The sequence below is a fragment of the Artibeus jamaicensis genome, unplaced genomic scaffold (assembly GCF_021234435.1).
Source record: "Artibeus jamaicensis isolate MK-2021 breed Jamaican fruit bat unplaced genomic scaffold, CSHL_Jam_final scaffold_1964, whole genome shotgun sequence".
In the NCBI taxonomy this organism is placed as follows: Eukaryota; Metazoa; Chordata; class Mammalia; order Chiroptera; family Phyllostomidae; genus Artibeus; species Artibeus jamaicensis.
Window position 1 is genome coordinate 26,363,657 of NW_026522030.1, and position 25,801 is coordinate 26,389,457.

General features: G+C 36.9%; 1 protein-coding gene across 6 annotated transcripts in view; it reads left to right on the forward strand.

Annotated features, from left to right (window-relative positions):
* Positions 1-5,555: 5,555 nt before the first annotated feature.
* Positions 5,556-25,801, forward strand: part of GKAP1 (G kinase anchoring protein 1) — a 66,240-nt gene continuing 45,994 nt past the window's right edge. Inside the window, exons 1-4 of one of the 6 annotated variants that reach the window (XM_053656409.1) lie at positions 5,557-5,851; positions 6,308-6,441; positions 15,052-15,304; positions 18,570-18,713. In XM_053656409.1, coding sequence (XP_053512384.1) covers positions 15,095-15,304; positions 18,570-18,713 — 354 coding nt within the window. In that variant the 5' untranslated portion in view covers positions 5,557-5,851; positions 6,308-6,441; positions 15,052-15,094. Of the gene's footprint in view, positions 5,852-6,307; positions 6,442-15,051; positions 15,305-18,569; positions 18,714-25,801 lie in introns of all 6 variants that reach the window. The other 5 variants (XM_053656408.1, XM_053656410.1, XM_037153793.2 and 2 more) reach the window with 5 other exon arrangements.

Below are 25,801 nucleotides of genomic sequence, written 5' to 3' on the forward strand. Positions count from 1 at the left end.
TGGATATTTCCTTTTAAAGAAAGCAGTTATCATCTGTAATCTGAGAGGTCAAAGTGAAGGAATTAGAAACCCCACATTAGTAATATAAAACTTTAAAGTGCTTGTTTAAGTGAAAACTCTTATCTATGAGAGTGAAACATATTAAATCACTGATGGTCTTGAATGTCCTAATTCAGATAATTCAGCCCTCATTCTTTGAAGATTTTAGTACCAGGTTCACTATCACTCTCTCCATTCCAATGCTACTATCACTTATGTGGATAATTTTTTGTGAGATATATATATATATATATATATATATATATATATATATATATCCCTTTCAAACACATCTGACTCTCAATGCCTTGGCTTCCATTCTTCAAATGATTTGTACCCTCTATTTCAGCTCCCCAATTTCATTAGCATTCCCTACACCTTGACATTACTGATAACTACAGCCACTCTTCTAATTTTATTTTTTATTTTTAAGTATATTTTATTGATTATGCTATTACAGTTATCCCAATTTTTCCCTTTTGCCCCACCCAACCTGGTATCCCCATTCCCTCCAGCAATCCCCCCTCTTAGTTCATGTCCATGGGTCATACCTATAAGTTCTTGGGCTTCTCCATTTTCTATACTATTCTTAATGTCCCCCTGTCTATTTTATGCCTACCATTTATGTTTCTTATTCCCTGTAACTTCCCCCCTGCCACCCAATCTCCCCTTTCACCTTCCCCACTGATAACCCTCCATGTGATCTCCATTTCTATGATTCTGTTACTAGTTGTTTGCTTAGTTTTTGTTTTGGTTTTTTAGATTCAGTTATTGATAGTTGTGTTTGTTTTCATTTTAATAAATGTTCATAGTTTTGATCTTCTTTTCCTTAAATAAGTTCCTTGAGCATTTCATATAATAATGACTTGGTGAGGATGAACTTCTTTAGTTTTACCTTGTCTGGGAAGCACTTTATCTGCCTTTCCATCCTAAATGATAGCTTTACCAGACAAAGGAATCTAGGTAATAGGTCCTTGCCTTTCATCACATTGAATACTTCTTGCCAGTCCCTTCTTGCCTGAGAATGTTCTTTTGAGAAATCAGCTGATAGTCTCATGGGAACTCTGTTTTAGATAACTCCCTTCTTTTCTCTTGCTGCTTTTAAGATTCTTGCTTTATCTTTAATCTTTGACATTTTACTTATGTTGTGTCTTGGTGCAGCTCCAAATTGTTTGTAACTGTCTATGCTTCCTGGGCTTGTATGTCTATTTTCTTTGCCAAATTAGGGAAATTTTCTTTCATTATTTTTTCAAATAAATTTTCAATTTCTTGTTCTTCTCCTTCTGGTACCCCTATGATGCAGATGTTGGAATGTTTAAAGTTGTCCTGGAGGTTCCTAAGCCTCTCCTTTTTGTGAATTCCTGTTTCTTCATTCTGTTCCAGTCGAATGTTTATTTCTCCCTTCTGTTCCAAATCTTTGATTTGAGTCCTGCTTTCCTTCCCTTTGCTATAGGTTCCTTGTATATTTTTCTTTATTTTACTTTGAATAGCCTGCACTTCTTCCTCTATTTTGTTACCATACTCATTTCTGTGAGCATCCTGATTAGCAGTGTTTTGAACTCTGCATCTGATAGATTAGCTGTCTTCTCACTGCTTAGTTCTTTTTCTGGAGTTTTGATCTGTTAATTTATTTGGGCCATATTTATTTTTGTCTTGGTGCATTTGTTACATTGTAAGGGGCAGAGCCTTAGGTATTCACCAGGGTGGGGAAAGCCACTTCACTGCATTGTAGCACTGTATGTGGTGGAGAGGCCAGGGAGGAAACAATGCCACTTGCTTGGCTCTTGCCCCACTTCCCTCACTTCTCACAAGGGGATTTCTCTCAGGGGCTGATGCCTAGGTGGGTGGACTTGTGTACATTTTAGGATCCTTGGGCCCCTTGAATGGACTCTTCAGTGAGACTGGGAGTTTCTAACTCTGTTGCAACCCCCACAGGTTTTGAAGCCAGAGGTTTTGAGGCTTTAATTTCCTGTGCTGGAACCCTAGGTTGTGTGGTCTGTCTTGCTCCCCAGTTGTTCCTCCCAGCTTATCAGCACATGAATGTAGGACTGCCTGGTCTACCAGCTGCTGCCTTGCCACATGTCCTCACTTCCCTGGCTTCTTCTCTCTGCCCATCCTACCAGTCTGGATGAATATTGCTTTAATTTTTTAGTTGTTGGACTTCCATACAGTTTGATTTTCTAGCAGTTCTGGTTGTTTTTTGTTTTTAAATTGGTTGTTATCCTTCTTTTGGTTGTTTAAGGAAGTGAAGTGTATCTACCTAGGCCTCCATTTTGGTGGGAAATCCCCCCCTCTTTTAATTTTAATTTCTAGCCTTTTGCTCTCCAACCCACCTCTTACGTTTTCAGGTCATTCTCTATAGTCCAACAATCCTTCAACCTGATCAGAAATACCAAGCTACTCACCATACTGACTTTTCACAGTTACTCATCCCTCTCAGAGCCTTACTTATTACCTTATCTGAAATTATAATACCTCCTTTTTTTTCTGCTCCCAACTACTTTGCTTATCTCGCCCCATCATATTTGCTGGCCACACATCTTAGTCCTGTTTCATCCAAAACTGCCTACTGGGTGCCTGCACATAAGCGACTGGATATGTCTGGAGAGAAATGCACAACCATATTGACTATTCTTACTATAAATTCATGACCACTCACCCAGGCAGGGCCTTAGTAGTGCCTGGAAACCTGGCACTACTATTATGTTTCCCGAGTCAATTCCCTCTCTCATACTTATAGACTACTATTTCATCTCTCTCCCTTTTTCCTCCCTCCTCTCAAATTCCCCTCTCCTTATTTTCAGTTAATGACTGTTTTAGCTAGAGCTGGCTAAACTGCTATAGCAAACAGACCTCCAAATATTATGGCTCCAGCTCAATAGAAATTTATATCTTGCTTACAGAGTAATCCAGAGTGGGTGTTCCAGGTCAGTGGGAAGGTCTCCTTCATAAGACATGCTCTCTCTTGTAGCTTTCTCAGTCTCGGGGGTTTGTAGTCACCTGCATAATCCGGCTGGCAGAAAGGAAAAATGCATGAAAGCAACACACTGGCCTGGCAGTGGCAGACATCATTTCTATTCGCATTCCAGCAGCAACAGCTTAATACTTAACCATACCTAACTAAAAGGGAGAGTGGGGAAAAAAAAACTGTGTGCTGAGGAAGAAGGGAAGAATAAATTATGATGGATAATTAGCAAGCTGCCAAAATGATCGTGCTTCTTATTTCACCAAGAAAATAGAAGCAACTAGAAAAGGACTTCTACTTTGTCCTGCTACCAAGTCCACAAACCTACTTTAGTATGTCCTATAGATGTGGGCACTGGGGAAGGGGGATTAGATTCCTAGGCTGTCCTTGATAACTAAGGGGCAATTTCTCAGCTTTCAACTAAAACATGGTAAAAATGACCACACACCTAATCACAAAATTCAAACATCCCTTCTTTCCTTGTGCTTTTCAACCTCTGTGGTCTGGGATATTGTTGAACAACACTCCTTCCTGCCCTTGCCTTTGTGAACTGCCAATTTACCTTGCTTTAGAGGCTTTTGCATTACCTTGGTTCTCCTTCCATTTCTTCTACCATCTTGCTCTGGAGGCTTCTCTCATCTAAATTAGATCCCTTCTTTGTTGACTTCTCTCATCTAGGTTAGAGCTTCTCAAACTTTAATGTTGTGACAAATCACTTAGGGTTCTTGTTAAGATGGTGATTCAGCAAGTCTGGGGTGGGGAAGGCTGAGATTCCACCTTTGTAACAAATTCCCTGGTGGTGCCAGTCCCTCTGAGCTACTGACAACACTATGAATAGCAAGGGTCTAAAGAGGATGTTCTCCAAGATTCTTCCCTTTTCAGTGATGTCACTGAAAGAGAGATAAACCCCCCAATCTATTTTTTAGTTCAATCCTCTTTCCTGTATTTCAAAATCTTTATGTGTAACTTCATAGAGTCCACCTTTATCTGACTGTTTGGACATGCTTTTAAACCTTTAAAATGGCCAAATCTAAACTGATCCCTTAAAAAAATAGTTTCTACTCCAATTTATAATTGTCTCTTTTCTATTTTCTACAATATAATTATCTACAAACTCAAAACCTCTTTACTATCTTTTTCTCTTCCTCCTTCATGGTATCCCCTCTTGCTGTAAAGCCAAATAATCAACTACCAAATTCTATAGATTCTACTTCCACATCATCTTCAAACAATGCTCTTTTAAATTCCTCCTGCCCTACCTTTAGTTCAGACTCATCATTATTTTTTCACCTGGCCAGCTGCAGGTCTATCGGGCAGTTTATCATTCTTTAATTTCTGAAAACATTCATGAGTCAAAGAAAAGCTGTGCTTTTCTTCCCAAAAACTTTTAAACCACAAAAACTGAAAATACTGAATTAAATATAAATTTTTCCACTTGGCATTCCAGGCCCTATTCTCTTTTGTCTCTGCCAAAGTCCTAGAGTCTTACCATTTGCTTTTTCCCAAACACGACTTTGATTAAGTCACCTTCATATGTTCTTAAGGTATCCCTTCCTGCTGTAAAACCTTCCTCATCGCTCTCATGGTTGGTCCCAAAAGGCTTTCTCCATACTGCCTTTCTTTCCTGATCCCCAAGACAAACATATGAGCAGTCCTTTGACCTTGTGCAGTGCTCTGTATTTTTCACATGGCACCTATCATGGTTTGTCTTTTGTTATGAGTTTTATCTGTTTTATTCCTCCCTTTCTTAAAGAATAACATCTTCGACTCCCCTCTGCAGCATCTTACATGGAAAGGGTGTGTGTGTCTCCTATTAGTCAAACCAAAGTGACTTAGGGGATGAAATGGTAAGCAGCACATTAAAGTCAATACAGCTACATTCTGGCTCTGCCATTTATTATTAGTGTGAGGCTTGGGGTTAAGTCAATTAATTTGGCTTGTAAAATGAGAACACTATTTGATTGAGCACCAAGGGAGACAACGGAAAGTGCTGTGTTAACTCCACAGAGAAATGAGCAATGTTCGTTATCTTTCCTTACAGAGATACGATGCTGTCTTGCCATCCAAATCTTCATTTGCAGGACCATTTCTACTTCACCAATTAAAGATCGAGACTCGAGCGGCAGGGAACCCGGACCACTAAGTCCCACAGCTCTCTTCCACTTCAAGGCCCTCTAACTACTCTCCACGACGCAGGCGAAGCCTCCGAACCGCGGGGAAATGCCCTTAAGTCGCATACTCTTGGGAGGCCTCCTTCCTTCCAACACTCGGGGAAAGCCCTTCTCTTCCCGGTCACCCCAGGACCAAGGCGCCGCCGCCTACGTGAAACGTTTGGACCCTGCCAGGCCCCCGTAGCACCCCTTCTCCAGCAGGTGGTTCTGGTCCTCTCCCCAGACCCGGGGTGCTAGCGTCACCAGAGAACCTCTACCCACGCGCCGGTGCCGCAACCAACGGAGAAAATAAACAAACCCCCCTCTCAACGCAGGGCGCGCCAAGCCCCGCCCCTGCCCCGCCCCACGGCTCTCACGCCGCCCCCGCCGTTGGGACTTCCCTCCCGCCCTCGGCTGGCAGCGGCACACTCGCTGCCCCTCACAGCTGCGTGTAGCCTCGCTGCTCTCCGCGGACCGCGCAGCCGGCTGACCGGCTGCCCGGCCCGCCGCCTCAGGTCCCGTTAGTGCGCGGAGCCTGCTCGCGGGGCCGCTGCGAAAGCCTGCCCAGCGCAAGCCTGCCACCACCCCTTGACCCAGCCGAGTCCCAGCACCCGAGGCTGCCGCCCAGAGAGCTGCAGGAGTCTCCGAGGCGAGGGTGGAGGTAGAAGAGGGCCAAGCCTGCGACCAGGGAGGCCCGGTGAGTACGCCGTGCGCTGGCCCCGCTAGCGGGGGTCCCCTCTACCGTCCCTGAAGTGGTAGTGGCGGCTCGGCCGGCCGCGCTGCTCCGTGTGCTCCAGAGTCGGCGCTTGGGGATTCGGCCTGAGGTACTGGGCTCCGCCGGCGGGAGCCGGAGCCGTAGGGTAGAGGGCGCGGGAGGGCCGCTCGGGAAGAAGGGCCGCGGCCCCGGACGCCCCGCTCGGGGTTCGGAGGCTGCGGAGAGAGACCCCCGCCAACCCCAGGCCGCGGCTCCGGGCCGTGGCGGCGCCTCCCGAGATCCCGCCAGGGCCGGGGTCTACCTCAGTCGCCGAGCGGCGGAATGACAGGTGCCGCTGCCCACTCCGCGTCGCGGGCACTGCGCTCCCTTTCAGGGAGCCGGGCAGGCGCTCGGAAATTTCTGGAGCTGCGACATAACTCACTCTTTTTTCCCTTTCAGGTTTTGAAGCCTCATTTTTGCTTGAGTTAGGTCTCGTCAAACCCTATTTCTTTCTCTACGTACTTTGTGCGAATAAGTTTTGGAGCATCGGTTAACAGCCTGTGGGTGAGATTTGGCTTTCATTCATGCGTGAGGTATCTAGTGAACTACTTTTTCAGGAAAGTGCTCCTCCTCCTTTTCGCTAGCTATTGAAAAATAAGTGAGAAGTCTGTTTAATTATTTTATTTTTTTGCTGTTACTGTTCGCAACAAGCGGTCTGGTAGAATTTTGTGAGATCTCTAGAATTTAGGGTACATAGGCGATACCGAACAGCAGTGGCAGAATTATCCTATTAAATAGTCTTTCTGGCTTCCTTTCGAGTTTTTATTCTTCCATTGGAAGCACTAGTGAAAAAATTTCCCCTCCATTCATTATTGCCTATTTATGTAGGCAGTAGTAGGTTATGTGATTATAACCTGAATCAGCAGCTCAATAAATTTGACTTGTAGCTGTAAGAATACTAGAGAAACTTTATGGCAAATTGAGATAATAAAAATCTTCAATCTATGGAAATATGGGGTCTTTTTCCTCAACAGGTTTATAACACTATAGTTGATATAGTCAAATTCTAATCAATGGACGATGCACTTAATTATCGTAAAGGATTACCACAGGCTTGTCTGTAAGGTACTAAATAATGTTTTCACTCTGTGGACGAAAAGCAAAAACGTACAAGTTGACCAAAAGAACATTGGGGCAAATGAAAATACATGTACTTAATTGATGGGAGAATCCTTTAGGTCCTTACAATACCCGTTGGTACTTTTTGCTGAGATTTCCCAGCCCACAGAAAATAGGCCCTGCAGGTTTGGAAAGGGGAGGCAGTTATTTATGAAGAAAAAATGGAATTTAAAGCAAACTCATTAAGTTTATATGGCTTGTTTGCAGTACTTGGGAGCAAAGTCTTGGTATACATTTGGCACTTGTTGATTGTGAATCTTAAATTAAGATTTATAATTTATAATTTAGCTTCTTATAAATATAAGAACTTCACCATGTATTAAATCACTGATGTTTAATGCTATTTCATTTTATGCTTTAAAAAAATGTAAGTTATATTCCAGTGAGGCCACACTAATCGGACTAAGTCATCAATAGTGTTAATGGAAGATGGTTGTGATTTATTTTATCAAAAAGAAAAAAATACGGTTGTTCTTGGTTGAAGATTTTATACATACATCAGTTTTGAAGTGCCCTAATTGTGGTTCCCTGGATGGAGGTATGACCACGGCTATTGTCTGACTTGTCCCTGGAGAGGTCATAGTCTAGAGGCATGAAGTCATAGTGGCAGTGGTCCTCAGAACCTGGGCAGAGACAAGTATTACCAGCCCTTTTGAAATCCTGCAACCTGTAGTTTAGGCTATTCATTTTTAGAAATAGTTTGTTTTAAACACCTGATAGAGCCTAATTCTTTTTAGTCAACACTTTAAATCCTAAATGAATGTTTTCTTAAATGATTATGTTTTCCAAGCAAAATTAGTTGCAATAATCAGTTGGTAGAATGGCACTTACAATGAAACAACTTTGAAATGCCAATAATCTTGAAATCACATTTGTATTATGGGACTTGGGGATTATCTGTAGAGCACTTTGCATTTTCTTTTGTTGTCCATTTTACTTTAGAACACATCTTGCAATGCATGTATAGCTTTGTATTTGGGAAATGTAAGTATTAAAAAAGTTTAAATTTAACAAATTTATTTTTTGTATGCCCAGTCCTATGGTATTTGCTAGGGATTAAAAGAGAAGGTCCTTTCCTTTCAAGATGTTGAAATTAGGGTTTTTAGGGGGGCTAGCTTCAACAGTAAACATAATTTTAAATGAATTAATTCAATAATAAAAGTAAACAAAGTACAGAAATATTACAGAGGACAGGATGATTAATTTGAGGGTCAGGTCAGAGAAAGCCTCACAGAGAATCTAGCACCGGAGTAAATTTTGAGGAATAAATAAAAGTTTTAAAAAATATTTTACCTGGCTGGTGTAGCTCAGTGGATTGTCAGTTTGTGAACCAAAAGGTCACTGGTTCAATTCCTGGTCAGGACACGTGCCTGAGTTTCAGGCCAGGTCTCCAGTTGGGGGCACGGGAGAGGCAACCATTTGATGTTTCTCTCTTCTTTCTCCCTCCCTTCTTCCCTCTCTAAAAATAAAATTAAAATCTTAAAAAAAAAAAAGCCTTGGCTTTTGTGGTTCAGTGGACTGAGCACTGGCCTGTGAACAGTCGCAGGTTCAATTCCTAGTCGGGGCCCATGTCTAGGTTTTGGGCCAGGTCCTTAGCTGGGGGTGTGCAAGAGGCAACCACACATTGATGTCTCTCTCCCTCTCTTTCTCCCTCCCTTCCCCTCTCTCTAAAAAGAAATAAAATAAATAAAAAGCCCTAAAATATACTATAATTAATAAGTCAAATAAATGGTGTATTAAGTATATATAAAATAGAGACTACCCTATAAGTTAACATTGCTGCAGTGTCAAATATAGAGGAATTAATAGTTTTTACTAATGGTAGTATTAATAATTAAGAAGTTATTAAATATTATACATATTTGTTGAGCTACCTGCATATTTATAATTGTGAACTTGTTTCTGTTCATTTTTTGACCAGAATCATTTATTTTTCTATTATTTTATGAACTTTGTCTTCATTCCACTACTTAAGTTAGCTTTTAAATTATTTATAAAAGGAGGCTCTCAAAGGGAAGAGGGGAAACATAAGAAATAATCATCAGATTTCTGGAATAAGAATCTAATTTGTGTAGTATTTTAGTATTATGTAAATGTCTTTAATATATAGCAGTAACCACCATGTTTAGAGATTGAACAATGTAGGTAGTTTAGGGGAGGACAGCTATATTTAAATTTTTTGCATTGTATACCTAAAGTTTATATTTAAATGTATATAAATGTCAGAGATCTTAAAGACTGTGTGAGAGAAAAAGAAAGGGAATATAAAGTGAGAGGGAGAAGAGCTCTATTGAATCTATTTATCTTAATGTCTCTTAAATATGACTATGGATGGAGGTGCAAGAGTTTTAGGACAAGATTGAAGGAGTATTAACAATAGTCATGCCCTGAAGTATCTTTAAAAAGCTCGATGTTGTCATAGTCTGCCTGTTTATTTCTTATTCTCTTCAGTATTAAAAAAAAAGTGAATTCCTGGGTTGTATAACAAGGAGCATTTTTTTGCAAATTCTGAAATATTTGTTAATAAAGTTCTCAAAAAAAGTACAACATAAGTAGTCATTGACAGATGTTGTCACTTGTCTTCTACATCACTAACGTAAAGGACCAAAGGCATCTCATTGTCAATTCTGACCTGCAGTTGCCCTTTCTAAGTTTGGAACAGGGCAGAAAAATCCATAATACGGCATTGATTACATCATGTTTACCTTTTTAAATTTGGGTATAGATGACCCTTTTCCTCTTTCCAGATAAGATTTTTTTTCTATAGAAAAATAGGATGGTCATTATAGGATATTTGGGGAAATAATATAAACTATAGAAAGTAAAATAAGCATGATGAGTAGTCCTATGCTTTTTTTTTGTTAAGTATATAAATACACATTTACTGATTGAGGGTTATTTTTACATTTTTCATCCCTTTTAATTTAAAATTTATGTTTCTCCCTCTTCTATTTCTGAAGTAATGATTAGTTACCTTTTGACATGGTATGTAGATTTCTCTCATAGCTGATGATGTAGATAATGTGTTGGCTTTTTATCATGTGCAGCACGTAGCACAGATGATTTGTCCCGTCTTCTACGCCCTCAGCTGCTAAGTAGATCTATTCTTTAATATTTACTGTTATGTGAAGTACATTGCAAGTGGTTGCCACTATCCTGTTCTCCTTTTTTACATTCCTACTGCTGACCAAACAAGGGATCATTATAGGTGAGCACTTCCCCCTTTTCATTCCACCCTTTCCTAAGTTAAAAGAGTATATTTTAATACATGGGTTGCTGAGGTAGCTGCCTCCTCAGAAAAATTACTTTGTTTTGTCTTTTGAGTTTTTATCATTCTTTTCTTAGGGTAATAGTATTTGTTTTAATGATCTTTCTTTACTCTGTGTGTTTTATTATTTTTTTATTCATTCAGGAACATTTATTGTCTGTCCACTGTATGCCCACTGTGTAAGACATATTTCCTACCATGATTTTTGGGTTTCAGGTAGATTAGTGTTTTCCTTCAGTAGTATATTAAGTGTAATCTTTAGGTCTTTGACTCTTTTCAGTGGCTCACTGCTCAACACTTATTTCTCAGTGCCAAACAGCTTTTTTCTTTCATGTCAAAGATTAAAGCCTTAGCTTTTGGAATGGCTAGATGTTGATTTAAGTTTCAAAATATTTTTGCAGTGGAGTCAGACATGCTTAGCCACATTTTAAAATTGTTTGTACCAGTTCTTCTATGCCTCATAGGACCCTAAGACACATTTCAGTTAGTAATTATAGTAAGAATACTAGTAGATATTTATATATTTGAGTGCTTCTGCTGTATTGGCTCCTGTTCTATTAGTGTATGTAAAGTACATTAACTAATTTAACCTTAACACCTCAGTGGGCACTGTTATCCCAATTTCACACATGAGGAAGCACAGATTGAATAGGTCGTTCAGGGGCTCATAGCAAGCAGCAAGTTGGATTTGCCCAGGCACTCTTGCTCCAGATCAGCATTCTTGTCTAGTGCTTTTCTTCTCTTTGACTTAGCAGTACTAATGTAAAGGACCATAGGTATCCCATTGTCCCCAAACTGGGAGGAGAGCTACAGTGTCTGTATAGAACTGGGTAGGAAAAAATGTGTTACATTTTCTTTATAGCATATAATTAGGATAGGTAAAACAAAATATAATAGAAAAATACTAAATGTTGAATTTATGAGAATTTCAGTCTATGGCCATACCACTCTGAATGCGCCCGATCTTGTCTGAATTTATGAGAATTTCAGATTCTTTTCAGTGAGAAAATTGTGCTTGCATCCATGAACATAAATTTTTAAGTAAAATTTACCTATGAAATAAAAATACACAGTTTCTGATCCAGGCTTTTAAGTAATGCTTTCTTCACACCCCAATGTTCATAGCAGCACAATTTACAATAGCCAAGAGGTGGAAGCAACCTAGGTGCCCATCAGTAAATGAATGGATCAAAAAATTATGGTACATATACACAATGGAATTCTATGCAACAGAAAGAAAGAAGGAGCTCCTACCCTTTGCAACAGCATGGATGGAACTGGAAAGCATTATGCTGAGTGAAATAAGCCAGGTGTTGAAAGATAAATACTATATGATCTCACCTTTAACAGGAAGCTAAACAACAAAACAAACAAGCAAGCAAAATATAACCAAAGACACTGAAATAGAGAACAGGGGACAACGACCAGAGGGAAGAGGGGAGGGAATTTCAGGGGAAAAAGGGGAGGGATTTAGAGGAACTAGTATAAAGGACACATGGACAACAACTAAGGGGGGTGGAAATGGGAGGGAGGTGGGGAGCACAGGGGGTGGGCTGAGATGGGAGTAAAAGACAGAAAACTATACTTGAAAAATAAATAAAAAAAAAACTTTTAAATGCTTCAAATTGAGTTTCCATTGAAATGTTTGGATTAGTAGGTAATAACAAAACATTTTTATTCTATAACCATTTGATAATTTATAATGATTGAAATTACTTTTAAAGAACCTAAAATCTTCTCTGATCAAAATTTAATAATACAGAATTTCTTGTGATAAAATGAAAGTTCAAATTCAATTGAACTTTCCAACTTCTAGTGTTTAAAATAATGAAGCTCTAATTTGCAGAAAGCATATGCATATGCAGTCACCTTGCAGCTAGATCTTATGCCATTAAAAAGGTATATATTCCTGGCTGAGTGGCTTACTTAGTTGGAGTGGTCCTCCTGTACAACAAAGTGTTGTGGGTTCACTCCCCAGTCAGGGTACATACCTAGGTTGTGGGTTCGATCTCCAGTGGGGGTGTATATAGGAGGCAACTGATGGCTAACCTTAACCCTAACCTTCCTCCCCCAAATCAGTAAACATATTCTTGGGTGAGGTTTAAAAAAAAAAATAAAGCCATGTGAAAAAAAATGCAGGCCATTGCTCGGAACCTTGCTTACTTAAAGATTTTGTACATCCCCACTCCTGACAGAAATTGCTGCTCTCTATACTGCATACCTTGCATTTTGGGTACCTAGAATACAGACTCTTCTAACAGTTCCAGTAACCTATCTACTCTGATCAGCAACAGCGCATTCTGCAGCTGTCTGTAGATTTTCGGAGGCTTGAGCACTTCTCTTGTCACAGTTGACAAATAACTACAGAGTAGCATATGTACAGAGTTGTCCCCTAGGGAGCATCAGATAAGGCTGCTTGTGTCTGGCAGTGACTGGCCCAGAGTATCTGCATTCTCCAGGGTTTACTTGGCTCCTTGCGGGATAAAGAAACCAGTATATCTGAGGACATACTGGTAAGGTAGCTCTGCCCTATGCCATAGAAAGAAAATTTTTGTGAGCTTTGGAGAGAGATTTTAGGAAAGATATCTGTGATCATTTAACTCATGCAGAACAATCCAAATATGAAATTCATGACTTTGATATGTCTTCGAATGGAAAAGAAATATATTTGTATAAGGTATCAGTCTTGGTGAGGCCAGATTATACTGCAATAACAACCTGAAAATCTCAGATGCTTAAAGAGGTAAAGTTGCTTTCTTGATCAAGCCACATATGGAGTGGGGCAAAAGTAGGTTTACAGTTGTATGTATAGAAAAATAATTCAGTGATTAATTAATAACACAAGAATAAACTCTGTTTCTTATACTCACAACTATAAACCTACTTTTGCCCCACCCTGCATCCAGGTTAGTATGGAGACTTTGTTCATTGTGGTTTCAGATTCCATCAGTTATGATTGATGGAGACTATCTCATCATATGCTTCCACAATCATAGAAGCAGGAGAGAACATGGTGGGCCATGTTCTGGCTTTTAAAGTTTATGTTTCACTGGCTAAAATCAGTCACATGGTCATGTCTGCATTCATCAGGAAAATGATAGTTTGTGAACAGCTACCAAATGCAATTTATAGTCCCAACAATTGAAATTAAATATAATAATCTTTGTTGAACAACTTTGTTGGATTATTTTACTTGAAGTGTTCAAAGCCACTAAACCTTAACAGAATTTTAGTAGAATTAATGTATTCTGTAATATTTTTTAGTCTGAAATTCATTTCATTTTGTAATATTTTTTTCCTAGTAATTTAAAAAATCTCAGTTCTCATGCTTGCAAGGAAGTTAAGCCTAAAAAATATATAATTGTAATATATAGTTGTAATTTATCAGTATGATATGATCTCTGTATGTTGGGATATCTCAATTTACATTATTTCTGAGCACAGGAGGAATAGGTCTTAAAGATGGTATTACAATAAAAATACTTTGATTTAATAACTACTAGATGATGTCTTAAAATATCAACTCTTGTTTTGATTTGCTGGATTCTTAGGTTAAGATGGAAGATTAAACACATGCTTCTCATTTTTGCTCCCTCCTGAAAACATACAAACTAATAGTTGCTTTTAGCTTTCAAAATGGGCATTAATTATTCCCACCTCTTAGTATTCACAGTTTTGCATAGTTTCCTCCCACACTGAATTAGGGTGTACTCATGTAAACAATAGGATATTGTGGAAATGATAGTAACTTGTTAAGATACGAGCACTGTGACTTAAGACAAATACAATAAAACTTTGAAGAAAAAGTAATAATAAAAAAGTCAGGATAATAGTTATCTCTGGATGGGAGAGTAGGGGATTCTGTTGGGGAGAGGCACAGGGTGCATTAATGTTCTGTTAATCTTAGTGTTGGGTACTTGGAGTGTTCAGTTATTATTTAAAAAAACACAGTATTTTATTCAGTTGTATACCCTATACATTTCAAAATAAAATGAATAAATGTCTGAGTTTCACAATTTCTTTTAAAAAATGTTTTCATATTAATTGAAAGAGAACCTAGTCTTTCTAAGTAGTTACAAAGCTGATTTCTTTGAATTTGCAGTCAGGTTTAGCATGTGTAGGTTCAGGTCTTGACTTTCCCAGCAAGTCACTTAACCATTCTAAGCATGAGGGGCCTCATCTCTAAAACTATAGAATTGGGTTAGAAATTACTAGAGGACTTTTAATATTCTAAGTCTAAAAGGTTCTTGAAAAGCTGAAAAACCAGTAAATGAAACCACTCCCACATACTTATTCTGGAAATGGTAGGAGGCACTGAGGCTAGTGACCTAACATAATGTGGAAGGTGATTTTGAAAACTTTTCTTTGAGGGAATTTAAGTTCTCTATTTTTCTCTCAGTTCTGTGACTTAGTAGGAATCTCTAGGATCAAACTTAAGGCAGCATTTTGTATATAGACCATTCTTTCTCTACTCCTTTTCCCCCCTGTTTTGGAGGTTGAGGATAAACACGTATTTTTCTATTTTAAACCCTTTTGATTTAGGAATGTGTGTGTGTGTGTGTGTGTGTATACAAGGATATAAAAAACCAAAAACTTATTTTCTGTTACACAATTTTATGTTGTCTTAAGTTAAAAAGTATGTTATTGCCCATAGGACTATGGGTTTGAATCCAAATATTATTAAATCCTATGTCCAGAGAAATATATGTATATAATGATAATGTTTACTCACCTGCCTCCTCTTCTCCCTCCACAGGAATTATTCTTGACAGAAATATTTTAGAAGAAAAATATTTACAATGGCCTCAGCAGTTCTTAGTTCTGTTCCCACTACTGCTTCTCGCTTTGCCCTGTTGCAAGTGGATAGTGGCAGTGGCTCTGATTCTGAGCCTGGAAAAGGCAAAGGTCGGAATACTGGAAAGTCTCAAACAAGCAAATCAACTACAAATGAGAAAAAGAGAGAGAAAAGAAGAAAAAAGAAGGAGCAGCAGCAGAGTGAAGCAAATGAGGTAACAATTATAATTATTTGTGTCTGCTTTCCCAATAGACTAAGCATCATGAGGACAGGTACTATCTTGTTTACTCATGTATCAATAGTACTTGGTCCATAGGTGCTTCGTAAATATGACTTGAATGAATGGATGAAAATTTGTATGTATTTAATTTTTTAAAAGATTTATTTATTTTTGAGAGGGGGAGGGAGGGAGGGAGAGACTTAAGGAGAGAAACACTAATGTGTGATTGTGTCTAGTGTACCCCCGCACTGAGGACCTGGCCTGCAACCCAGGCTTGCACCCTACACTGGGAATCGACCTAGTGACCCCTTGGTTTGCAGGCTGGCACTCAATCCACGGAGCCACACCAGCCAGGGCAATTTGTGTTTATCTAAATTTAATGTAATGAACATTTTTTAAATGACTCTATTTTTTTTCTGACCGTGGAAACTTATGTATTCTTTGCTAAAGCTAAAGAAGTCTTAAAAGGAAACAAAGGCCATTTGTAAATATAACTAGAGATATAACTAATTAATATTTTGGTATGTCTTATATATATGTATAAATTTATATGAATATATAGATATATAAATACACATATATCTGTATTCATATTTTACCTGACCAAAAAATGGGATTCTATGATAGACTTTTATACTGGCTTTTTTCCCCTAATTATCCATGGGCAGTTTTCTATATTAGTAAATGAAGAGCTACATTATTTTAAATGATTCCACATTATTTAATTACATGGCTGTATCATATTTTAATTGAACCTTTGTGATAAACATTTAGGTGGTTTCTTTTCTTTTTTTTTTTTACTATCACAGGCAATAATCCTATGATTAGCCTAAGCATACCTTTTTATGCATTTGATGATCATCTCTTTCATTTTATTTTTATTTTTCCTTTCCTATCCTATTGTGTCCTATTGTATCCTATCCTATCCTATCTTATTTTTTATTGTATTTTTCCATTACCATTTATCCCCCTTATACTCCTTCCTCCCTCAATCACCACACCGTTGTTCAGGTCCCTGAGTCTTTTTTTCTTTTTTGCTTAATCCCTCCCACCCCCTAACTGCCCCCTAGATCTATTAGCCTGCTCTCTATCTATGAGTCTGTCTATTTTGTTTGTTAGTTCAGTTTGTTCATTAAAGTCCACAAAGAAGTGAAATCAATCTGTCTTACTCTGACTGGCTCATTTCACTTAGCATAATGTTCTTCAGGTCAATCATGTTATTGCAAAGGATAAACTTTTCTTCTTTTTTATTACATTGTGTACATATACTGTCATTGTTTTATCCACTCATCTGTTGATGGACACTTGGGCTGCCTCCAGATAGTCATCTCTTTTTTTAGGGTAGTAAGTGTATGGCAGGCTCCTTTCTCCTAGATATTCTTAGCCTGAGATATATGGCCAGCACTTAATGTACCCATTTGTTTTTAAAAGAAATGCTGAAAAACAGTTGTGTTTTTCTTTTAGTACAAGGAGCAGTTGGGTATATAGGGACCTTTTTCAATATCACTTAATGAGACAAATAGGAAAAGTGGTTTCTTTTCTATATTCATTTTATAAGGGCCAAAACATAGGAAAAAGCCTAAGTTTTTTATTACATTTTCATTACCATTGCTTTCTAAATATTTTTAAATGCTTCCCAGAGAATAACTTTAAAAGATATTTTCCACACCATAAATTCTTTCAAAAGTCCAGTCTTTCAGAACTTTTGATTGCCCACCACTTTCTTTTTGGAATTAATGGTGATATGGAGGAACAGAAAATAAGGTAATTTACATTAGAGAAAATAATAGAATTTACATTAGAGAACAAGAAATCATGTATCTGAGAAGGAGCCTCGTGATCCCTTTGCACTTCACTTCGATGGCTGTAGTTCTATCAGTCTTTACTTTCTGTAAAGCAAGTCTACTTGTTAGTGCTTCATCTCCAGTGGCATCTCTTCTTGTTATGTCCTTCCCACAACAAAACCCAGCTATTTAAAGGGGTGTTTGTAGCTCATGACTGCCTTTTGCAGAACTATATATTGATTATTAATTGAAAATTTTGATCCTTGATTTAAAGCCTCTTTATTAGTTTTCCAAGGCTGTCATAACAAAGTACCACAAACAAGGTGGCTTAGAACAATAGGAATTTATTCTCTAACAGTTCTAGAGCAGGGGTGTTAAACTCATTTTCACTGGGGTCCACATCAGCCTTGTGGTTGCCTTCAAAGGGCTGAATGTAGAGTTCTTTGCCCCTAGCTAAGGAGTAGTTGCATTTATACAGTCCTAAAATTACGTTCAGCCCTTTGAAAGCAACTGTGATGCTGATGTGGCCCCCAGTAAAAATGAGTCTGACACCCTTATCTAGAGTCTGGAAGTCCAAACCAAGGTGTCAACAGGAGCTTTGTTCTCTCTGAGACTCAAAAGTGGAAATCTTCCTTGCCTCTTCCTAGCTTCTTGTGGTAGCCCTCAGTCCTTGACTTGCAAGCTGCATCATTCCAATCTTTGCCTCTGTTAGTTGTTTGGCATTCTCTTTGTGTATCTTTCTCATCACCTCTTCTTAATAAGGATGCCAGTCACATTGGATTAGGGCCTACCTTAATTCATTATCACCTCATCTTGATTACACCTCATCTTGATCTGCAAAGACCCTGTTTCCAAATAAGGTCATATTCACAGACACTGAGGGTTAGGGCTGTAACATATCTTTTGGGGAAATACAATGAAATCTATAACAATCTCTCAATATATTTCTTTCTTGTTTCAGTTTTTGCATCTCAGATAAATCTTATTGTTGGGAAGTGGCTTGGCCAGTACAGTTTTAGTTTATTGTATTACTTTGAGACTAACCCCTATATTTTTCAGAGCTAGCAAAGTAGTTGTTAGAATTATATGATATATTTTCGCACTATTTAAACTTTTAAATTTGTAAGCTATTAAACTTTAATCTTTTTGAATCCTATTATTTTGCATTTTAAAAACACACATTCAAAAGCACACAGTACTCCTGTAAACTTATTCCCCTTACTAAAATAGAATCACTAAAGTAATGATATAATAGGGTGTAATACATTTTCACCAACTAATCATTTCATCTAGAAATCCAGCATCATCTCAAATGCTGGCAAAATTAATATTCCACAAAGATTATGACAAACACAAATAGCATTGGGAGTAGTATTTAGAAGTGTAAAAATATTGTTGATTTCTTAACTCCTGAAAAAATAATTTGTACTCAGGACTGGTAAACTGAATTTAAAATATTCTTTGTTTTTTCATAGCTCAGGAATCTTGCTTTTAAGAAGATTCCTCAGAAATCTTCCCATGTCACTTGTAATGTTCAACATGAACTTTCTTTACCAAACCCGGTAAAGAAGGATTCACGAGAAGAAAATTGGCAAGAGTGGAGACAAAGAGATGAACAGGTGCAACTTATTAAATCAAATTATTTTGCTTGATTTTTCATTGAATGTATGTGTTTTAAAGTTGGCATTGCATCTGAGTGTGTGACACCACTGTTCTGAGGAGTGGATTAGTTCATATGTGTTTGCTGCTTTTAATAAGAGATTCTATTTTTTGGGAACTATGAAAACAGAGTGATTACATTTATTCTTGGTAGTTTTGATAATTCAGAACAGTTATTTTGAGTCTTTAATTCATCTGCCTTTTTACAGCTGATGGAGAGACAGGGAAGGTAGAACAACAGGATTAAATTATTCAAGTAAAAAATTACATTTGTAGGGCCTGAGGTCTCTTATTAAAAATACTGAGTGACAGTTTTGCCTAAAAAAAGGAAGATGTGGAGGGGAAACTTTTCCTTTTTAGCCTTGATGTAAAATGGTTTATGTGGCATTTGTTTATTTGTTCTTAACCTATTTATGTGAGATTTTATTCTTCTGTGCCTCTATTAAATATCATTAATAACCAAATCAAATAATTTATTAAGACCAATTTCTTCTTTATTTATGTTTGGTGTCCAAGAAAATAACATACTGGGCTGAAATGTACTTTGGGAGCTGTTGTATGTGTTATTTATGAACAGTTATTCATTCATTTGATCTATTGGAAATAGGTATTGATAAAGATATGCTACAGGCAATAGAAATTGACTTTGGATATCCCCTATTTGTTGCTTTAATAAAAACCAAGGGTATAGAGAATTTTGTAGAAGTTAGGGGAGATAGTAATGTTCTATAACTAGGTAAAATAATAGACTGAGATGAAAAAGAAGCTGAGAGAAATTGAAAGGGAGATGGGTAAAATAAAAAATCTGGGAAGTAAAATCAGAGTTAAAAATTTCATTAGAAGGACTAAAAAAAGGGTATACACTGAAGACATTTGAGTCAGTTGTATGAAGGAAAATTTGAGATAAATTTTGCCAATAAAATTGACATGATAGATTGGAACATAGAACTGAAATCCAACAGAGGCATAATTAGTGTTTGTGAAACAAGCAGAACAGAGGGAGTCATTAAAGATAATGTTGATAAAATTCTCTTCTAAGCTAAACATGAATCTGGGTTTGAAAGAACTGAAGCCTTTAAAAAAACCAAAACAAACTGAAGTCTTTTAAAAAAGTTTTTAATTTGAAGAAAGAGAAAACAAGAAAATAGCATTATAAACATATGCATGAGACAAAACAGGTTGCCTGCTAAGGATGAAGATTCAGACTGGCTACTTCATTTATTTATTTATTTATTTATTTATTTACAGTGTTATTTTTTTAAGATATTTTATTGATTATGTCATTACAGTTGTCCCATTTCCCCCCTTCATTCCCCTCCACCCTGTATACCCCTTCCCCCATCCCCCCTTAGTTCATGTCCATGTGTCAAAAGTTCTTTAGCTTCTACATTTCCCATACTATTCTTGCCCTCCCCCTGTCTATTTTCTCTGCACTGTCTATGCTACTTATTCTCTGTACCTTCTCCCTACTTCTCCTCCTCCCACACCCCTGTTGCTAACCCTCCATGTGATCTCCATTTCTATGTTTCCGCTCCTGATCTAGCTGTCTTCTTAGTTTGCTTTTGTTTTAGGTGTGGTTGTTAGTAACTGTGAGTTTGCTGTCATTTCACTGTTCATCTTTTTTATCTTCTTTTTCTTAGATAAGTCCCTTTAACATTTCATAGAATAAGGGTTTCATGATGATGAACTCCTTGAAGTTGACCTTATCTGAGAAGCACTTTATGTGCCCTTCCATTCTAAATGAAAGCTTTGCTGGATGGAGCAATCTTGGATGTAGGTCTTTGGATTTCATGAGTTGAAATAGTTCTTTCCAGCTCCTTCTTGCCTGTAAGGTCTCTTTTGAGAAATCCGCTGACGGTCTGATGGGCACTCCTTTGTAGGTGACTGTCTCCTCATGTCTTGCTGCTTCTAGGATTCTCTCCTTCATTTTAATCTTGGCTAATGTAATTATGATGTGCCTTGGTATGTTTTTCCTTGGGTCCAACTTCTTTGGGACTCTCTGAGCTTCCTGGACTTCTTGGAAGTCTATTTCCTTTTCCAGATTGAGGAAGTTCTCCTTTATTATTTGTTCAAATAACTTTTCCACTTGTTGCTCTTCCTCTTTCCCTCCTGATACCCCCGTAATACAGATGTTGGAAAATTTAAAGATGGCCTGGGAGTTCCTAAGCCTCTCCTCATTTTTTTGAATTCTTGTTTCTTCATTCTTTTCTGTTTGGATGTTTCTTTCTTCCTTCTGGTCCACTCCATTGATTTGAGTCTTGGTTTCCTTTCCATCACTATTGGTTCCCTGTGCATTTTGCTTCATTTCACTTAGTATACAGGCTGGCTACTTTAAATGTCAGAATTGAAATGATAGGACCAAAAATTCATTATCTCACTAACATGTCATTTGTGTGATGGCTAAAGAAATACATTCTCACACATGCAAGGGCTGACAAAGCATACCACCTCTATCTTTTATGTAATTTTTTCTGTGCTTCTGCCAATTAAAAGGCAAATTTAAGTAAAGAGCACAGTAGTGGTTGGAAAGCACCAGTAGTGAATATTGTAGCTAGTTCAATATAGAATTAACTCTAAATAGTGATTGTAAAGTGGTTATTAAAGAGAATAAACCTTTACATCTGAAACTAATATAATTAATGTAATATTATATACTAACCATACTTAAATTTAAAAAATTTAAAAATGAAGCAGGACTTCATGAAAGAAATATTTTTCTCATAAAATTGCTTTAACTCTTTAAATACCTTTGCTCAGGAAAAATGGAACAGTTTGTTGGAAATTTTAGAGGATGCCTTGGTTTCAATAATCAGGAAATAATGAGAAAATGAGGGAACGCTACAGATTGATCTTTTGTCCTGAGTTTACTCAAAGGGGCTACCACAGTCATGAAAAATGGATCATTGAGATTGGGATACTTGAGTGTTTATATACGCAGTCTGGGGCAAAAGTAGGGTTACAGTTGTAACTACATGAAACACAGTTTATTATTCATACAAAAAAACTGTAAAACTACTTTTGCTCACCCTGTTTATATGCAGAACCTCTCATGGGATGAAGTCACTTCAGAGATAGGAGCAATTAATGTCTTGGTTTACACCAATGAATTAATGAATTAATTAATTAATGAACATAGCTCACTTGAATAATTTGTCTAAAATGAAGTGCCTATTTATGAATACAAAAATTAGGAAGGAATAGGGCAGGGGAGGCAATAGTATGTTTAAATTTTTATATCAGTAACAAAATATGGTTATGGTTAGTTCCAAGTGTGCTTTTTAAATTTACAGAGAACTACTTACATATATAAGACTTTTCATTCACTTGAATTTTAAATCACTTCAAGAAAAAAAAAACATAGCACATACAGCAAAATGTATAAAGCAAAGACAATGGCAAAAACACCTTTGAAATAAGGATAAAAAAGGATAACAGACACTTTGTTTATAATAAATATAAATAATGTAGTTACTCATTAAAAGATGAAGACCAATTGGGACAAACTGTCTGAACCGCATTTTGATCTTAATTCTAATATTTTCCTTAACATTAAAAATTGTAATATATTTCCCCTAAAAGGATAGGTTCAGGCTATTCGAGATAGTCTGTATTTTGCTGAGTTATGTGACTAAAGCTGCTGGAAATTATAGAGGTGATCTTTATTCTATTATTTGTATCATAAAGGAATATTTTCTTTAAATAACATTTTCCATCCATAAACTTACATTTATTTCATCATACTTCAGTGTGGAAAGATAATTTTATATTCCCTTCTGCAGAGATGTATACATCAAAAGGAAGTATATGTTTCGTACTTGAAATAGGTGAATTTATATGACATGAGATATATAAATTATGTGAATTGTATCTCAGGAAAAATTAATATTTAAAAAAGATGAATAGGCCATAACTTTGATTTGACTGTATTCATAATTCTGCTGTTTCTTTTAATATTGAGTCAAGGTCAAGGTACATATTATTCACTAACACCTGTTGCCTAGAAATAAATCTCTGCATAGATGTTGTCCAGGCATAACCTTTTTTATTCATGACACATTGATATTAATGATGCCAATATTCTTAAGTCTATTGGGGTGTCTGTGGCCCATGGGGGTTATGAATATGGCCCAACACAAAATCATAAATTTACTTAAAACATTATGAGATATTCTTGTGATTATGTGTTGCAGTGTATTTAATGTGTGCCCCAAGATAACTCTTCTTCTTCCAGTATGGCCCAGAGACTTCAAAAGGACACCCCTGGTGCATCATGGCTCACAAATAATTACCGTATTTTGCCATGTATAATGTGTATCAACATTTTGGGAAAATAACTTAGGTTATTTCCTGTTTTAATTTTTTATTTCAATTATTTGTTTATTTATATTTAGAAACACAACTGATTATCGTATTCCAGGGTGTTATTTTGCATATAGATATCATTGCTTTCTTGAGTAACACTTTAACACATAAATAAATAAGCATAAATAAAAGAATTAAAAACATTTATATAGATACAGATTAGTACTACCCATATATAATGCCCATCCTTATTTTTCCCTCAAAAATTTGAGCAAAACAGCGTGTATTATACATGACAAAATATGGTAACTTAATAGGAATATCTCTTTGGATTTTCAGTGATAAACAGATCAAATTTTTTGCATATTTCTTCCTCTTATTCTGTTGATTCAAAATGTACACATCACTGGTTTTGTCCTGCTGTAAAGTAATCTGTTAGCATGTGTACAATAGTAATTGTTCTTTCACATTACATTTTCCAGTCCATGTGATAAAGGCATTTTGCCACTAGCTTGTTCTGTTTTATGTTTGTGAGTGTGATATTTGTCATTAAGTCTCTTGGTATAATGAATTCTTTGGCAATAGTTTGACTCGTGCTTGGTTTCCACGGAGTGCAAATTCAGATAAATCCTCTGTGCTTTGTGACTTTCATTTTTGTTCTGGAAAGTTATTACTTGGTACTTATTCTTGGAAAGACTCATACAGGTCACTGTGCTTTGAAAGTGAAACAAAAACTGTGTGTTCAGGCTTGGTCTTGCCCATGTTTCATAGTTAGGAACAAATAGATTGATAATGCAATACATAAAAATTCCTGATAACTATCTTACTTTTTAATTTATAATTCTTTCAGCTGCTTATATGATATCACTCTTAGAGACATATAGGTTTACATTCTATATTGACTGTGTTAGTCCTGTATTATTTTTAAATTTATGTTTTTATAAGGTGCATTATTTACAGTTCTGTTTTCATTACTATGTTTAGTTCTCCTGTGAATCATTGAACCATATTTATTATTTGGAGATGTAATAAGGCATACAACAATGCAGACTTAAATATAAACAGCACTGAAACATGAAGATTCATTAGCTGAGGCGAACTAAACCTAATGATTAGGGTGAGCACAGATACAGTTTTCGTAGAACATTGACAACCTTTTAAATCATAATGTTTGATAAGACTATGAAAAGATTTCAGGGGAAATAATTCTGCTTTCCAAATTAGTGAACAGTATGTGGTCTGTACTTTGAAAATCAGTGAAAGAATCATAAGACTCTACAGCTATTGTGGCTAAACAGTTGGCTGCAAGTGTTAGATATCTTCAGAATGATGTTTTGTGTTGATTTACAATAACCTTGTCCCCATGATGCTTATTAGAAATGAAAATGAACTCTTTATTTGGTAATCGTTTTGCTTAAATTTAAAATGGGTAAGATTGTTTTGTTACTTAGGCTTACAAATTAATTTTTTAAAATCTAGTTCCCAAATATTTAGTCCTTCCTGTGTTTTATAGGTTCTTTATACTATTTAACTGATCATAAACCCTTTAGCTATAAATTTATTTGAATACAAAAAAATGGTTTACTGCTAGATGGGGCGAAGGAGACAATGAAGGAAGCCAAGAGGAAAGGAATGTGAAGTACTCCATCTTGGGCACATGTATCTTCTTCAGTCCTATAGTGCCTACTATTTCCTCTTTTTTTTTCTTTCCTCTTCCTCTTATAGTGCAAACAAAATAAGTAGGAATTGTGTTGCAAACTTAATATGACACTTAAAAAATCATGGTTTTAATTGCATTTTAGTGTTTGGTGTTTTGCAGACTGATTTATTAGATTGGTACCTAAGCTTACAACAGTCTTTTTTATTGATTATGCTATTACAGTTTTCCCAATTTTTCCTCCCTTTATTCCCCTTCTACGCTGCCCCCCCAACCCATTCCTCCCACCTTAGTTCATGTCTGTGGATTATACATATAAGTTCTTTAAGTCTTTTTTTAATTTTATTTATTTTTTATTTAAAAAAATTTTTAATTGATTATGCTGTTACAGTTGTTCTATTCCCCCCTTCATTCCCCTCCACCCTACCCCCCATCCCCACCATTACCCTTCCTTTAGTTTATGTCCATGTGTCTCAAGTTCTTTAGATTCTATATTTCCCATGCTATTCTTGCCCCCCCCATCTATTTTCTATCTACTGTCTATGCTACTTATTTTCTGTACCTGCTCCCCCCTTCTCCTCCTCCCACTCCCCTGTTGCTAACCCTCCTTGAGATCTTCATTTCTGTGTTTCCACTCCTGATCTAGCTGTCCTTTTAGTTTGCTTTTGTTTTTAAGTCTTGTTTCCTGTACCATTTATTATCTCTCCCCATCATTTTTATGCCTGCTAATTATGCTTCTTCTTCCCTGTTCCTTTCCCCCCATTCCTCCCTTCCCACTCCCCACTGAAATCCCTCCATGTAATAATGTCCATTTCTCTGATTCTATTCCTATTCTAGTTGTTTGCTTAGTTTTTGTTTTCATTGTTTTTCTTTTCTTTTAGATTCATTTGTTGATAGTTGTGAGTTTGTTGTCATTTTACTGTTCATAGTTTTGATCTTTTTCTTAGATAAGTCCCTTTAACATTTCATCTAATAAGGGCTTGGTAGTGATGAACTCCTTGAACATGATCTTATCTGGCAAGCACTTTATCTGCCCTTCCATTCTAAATGAAAGTTTTGCTGGATAGAGCAATCTTGGATGTAGGTCCT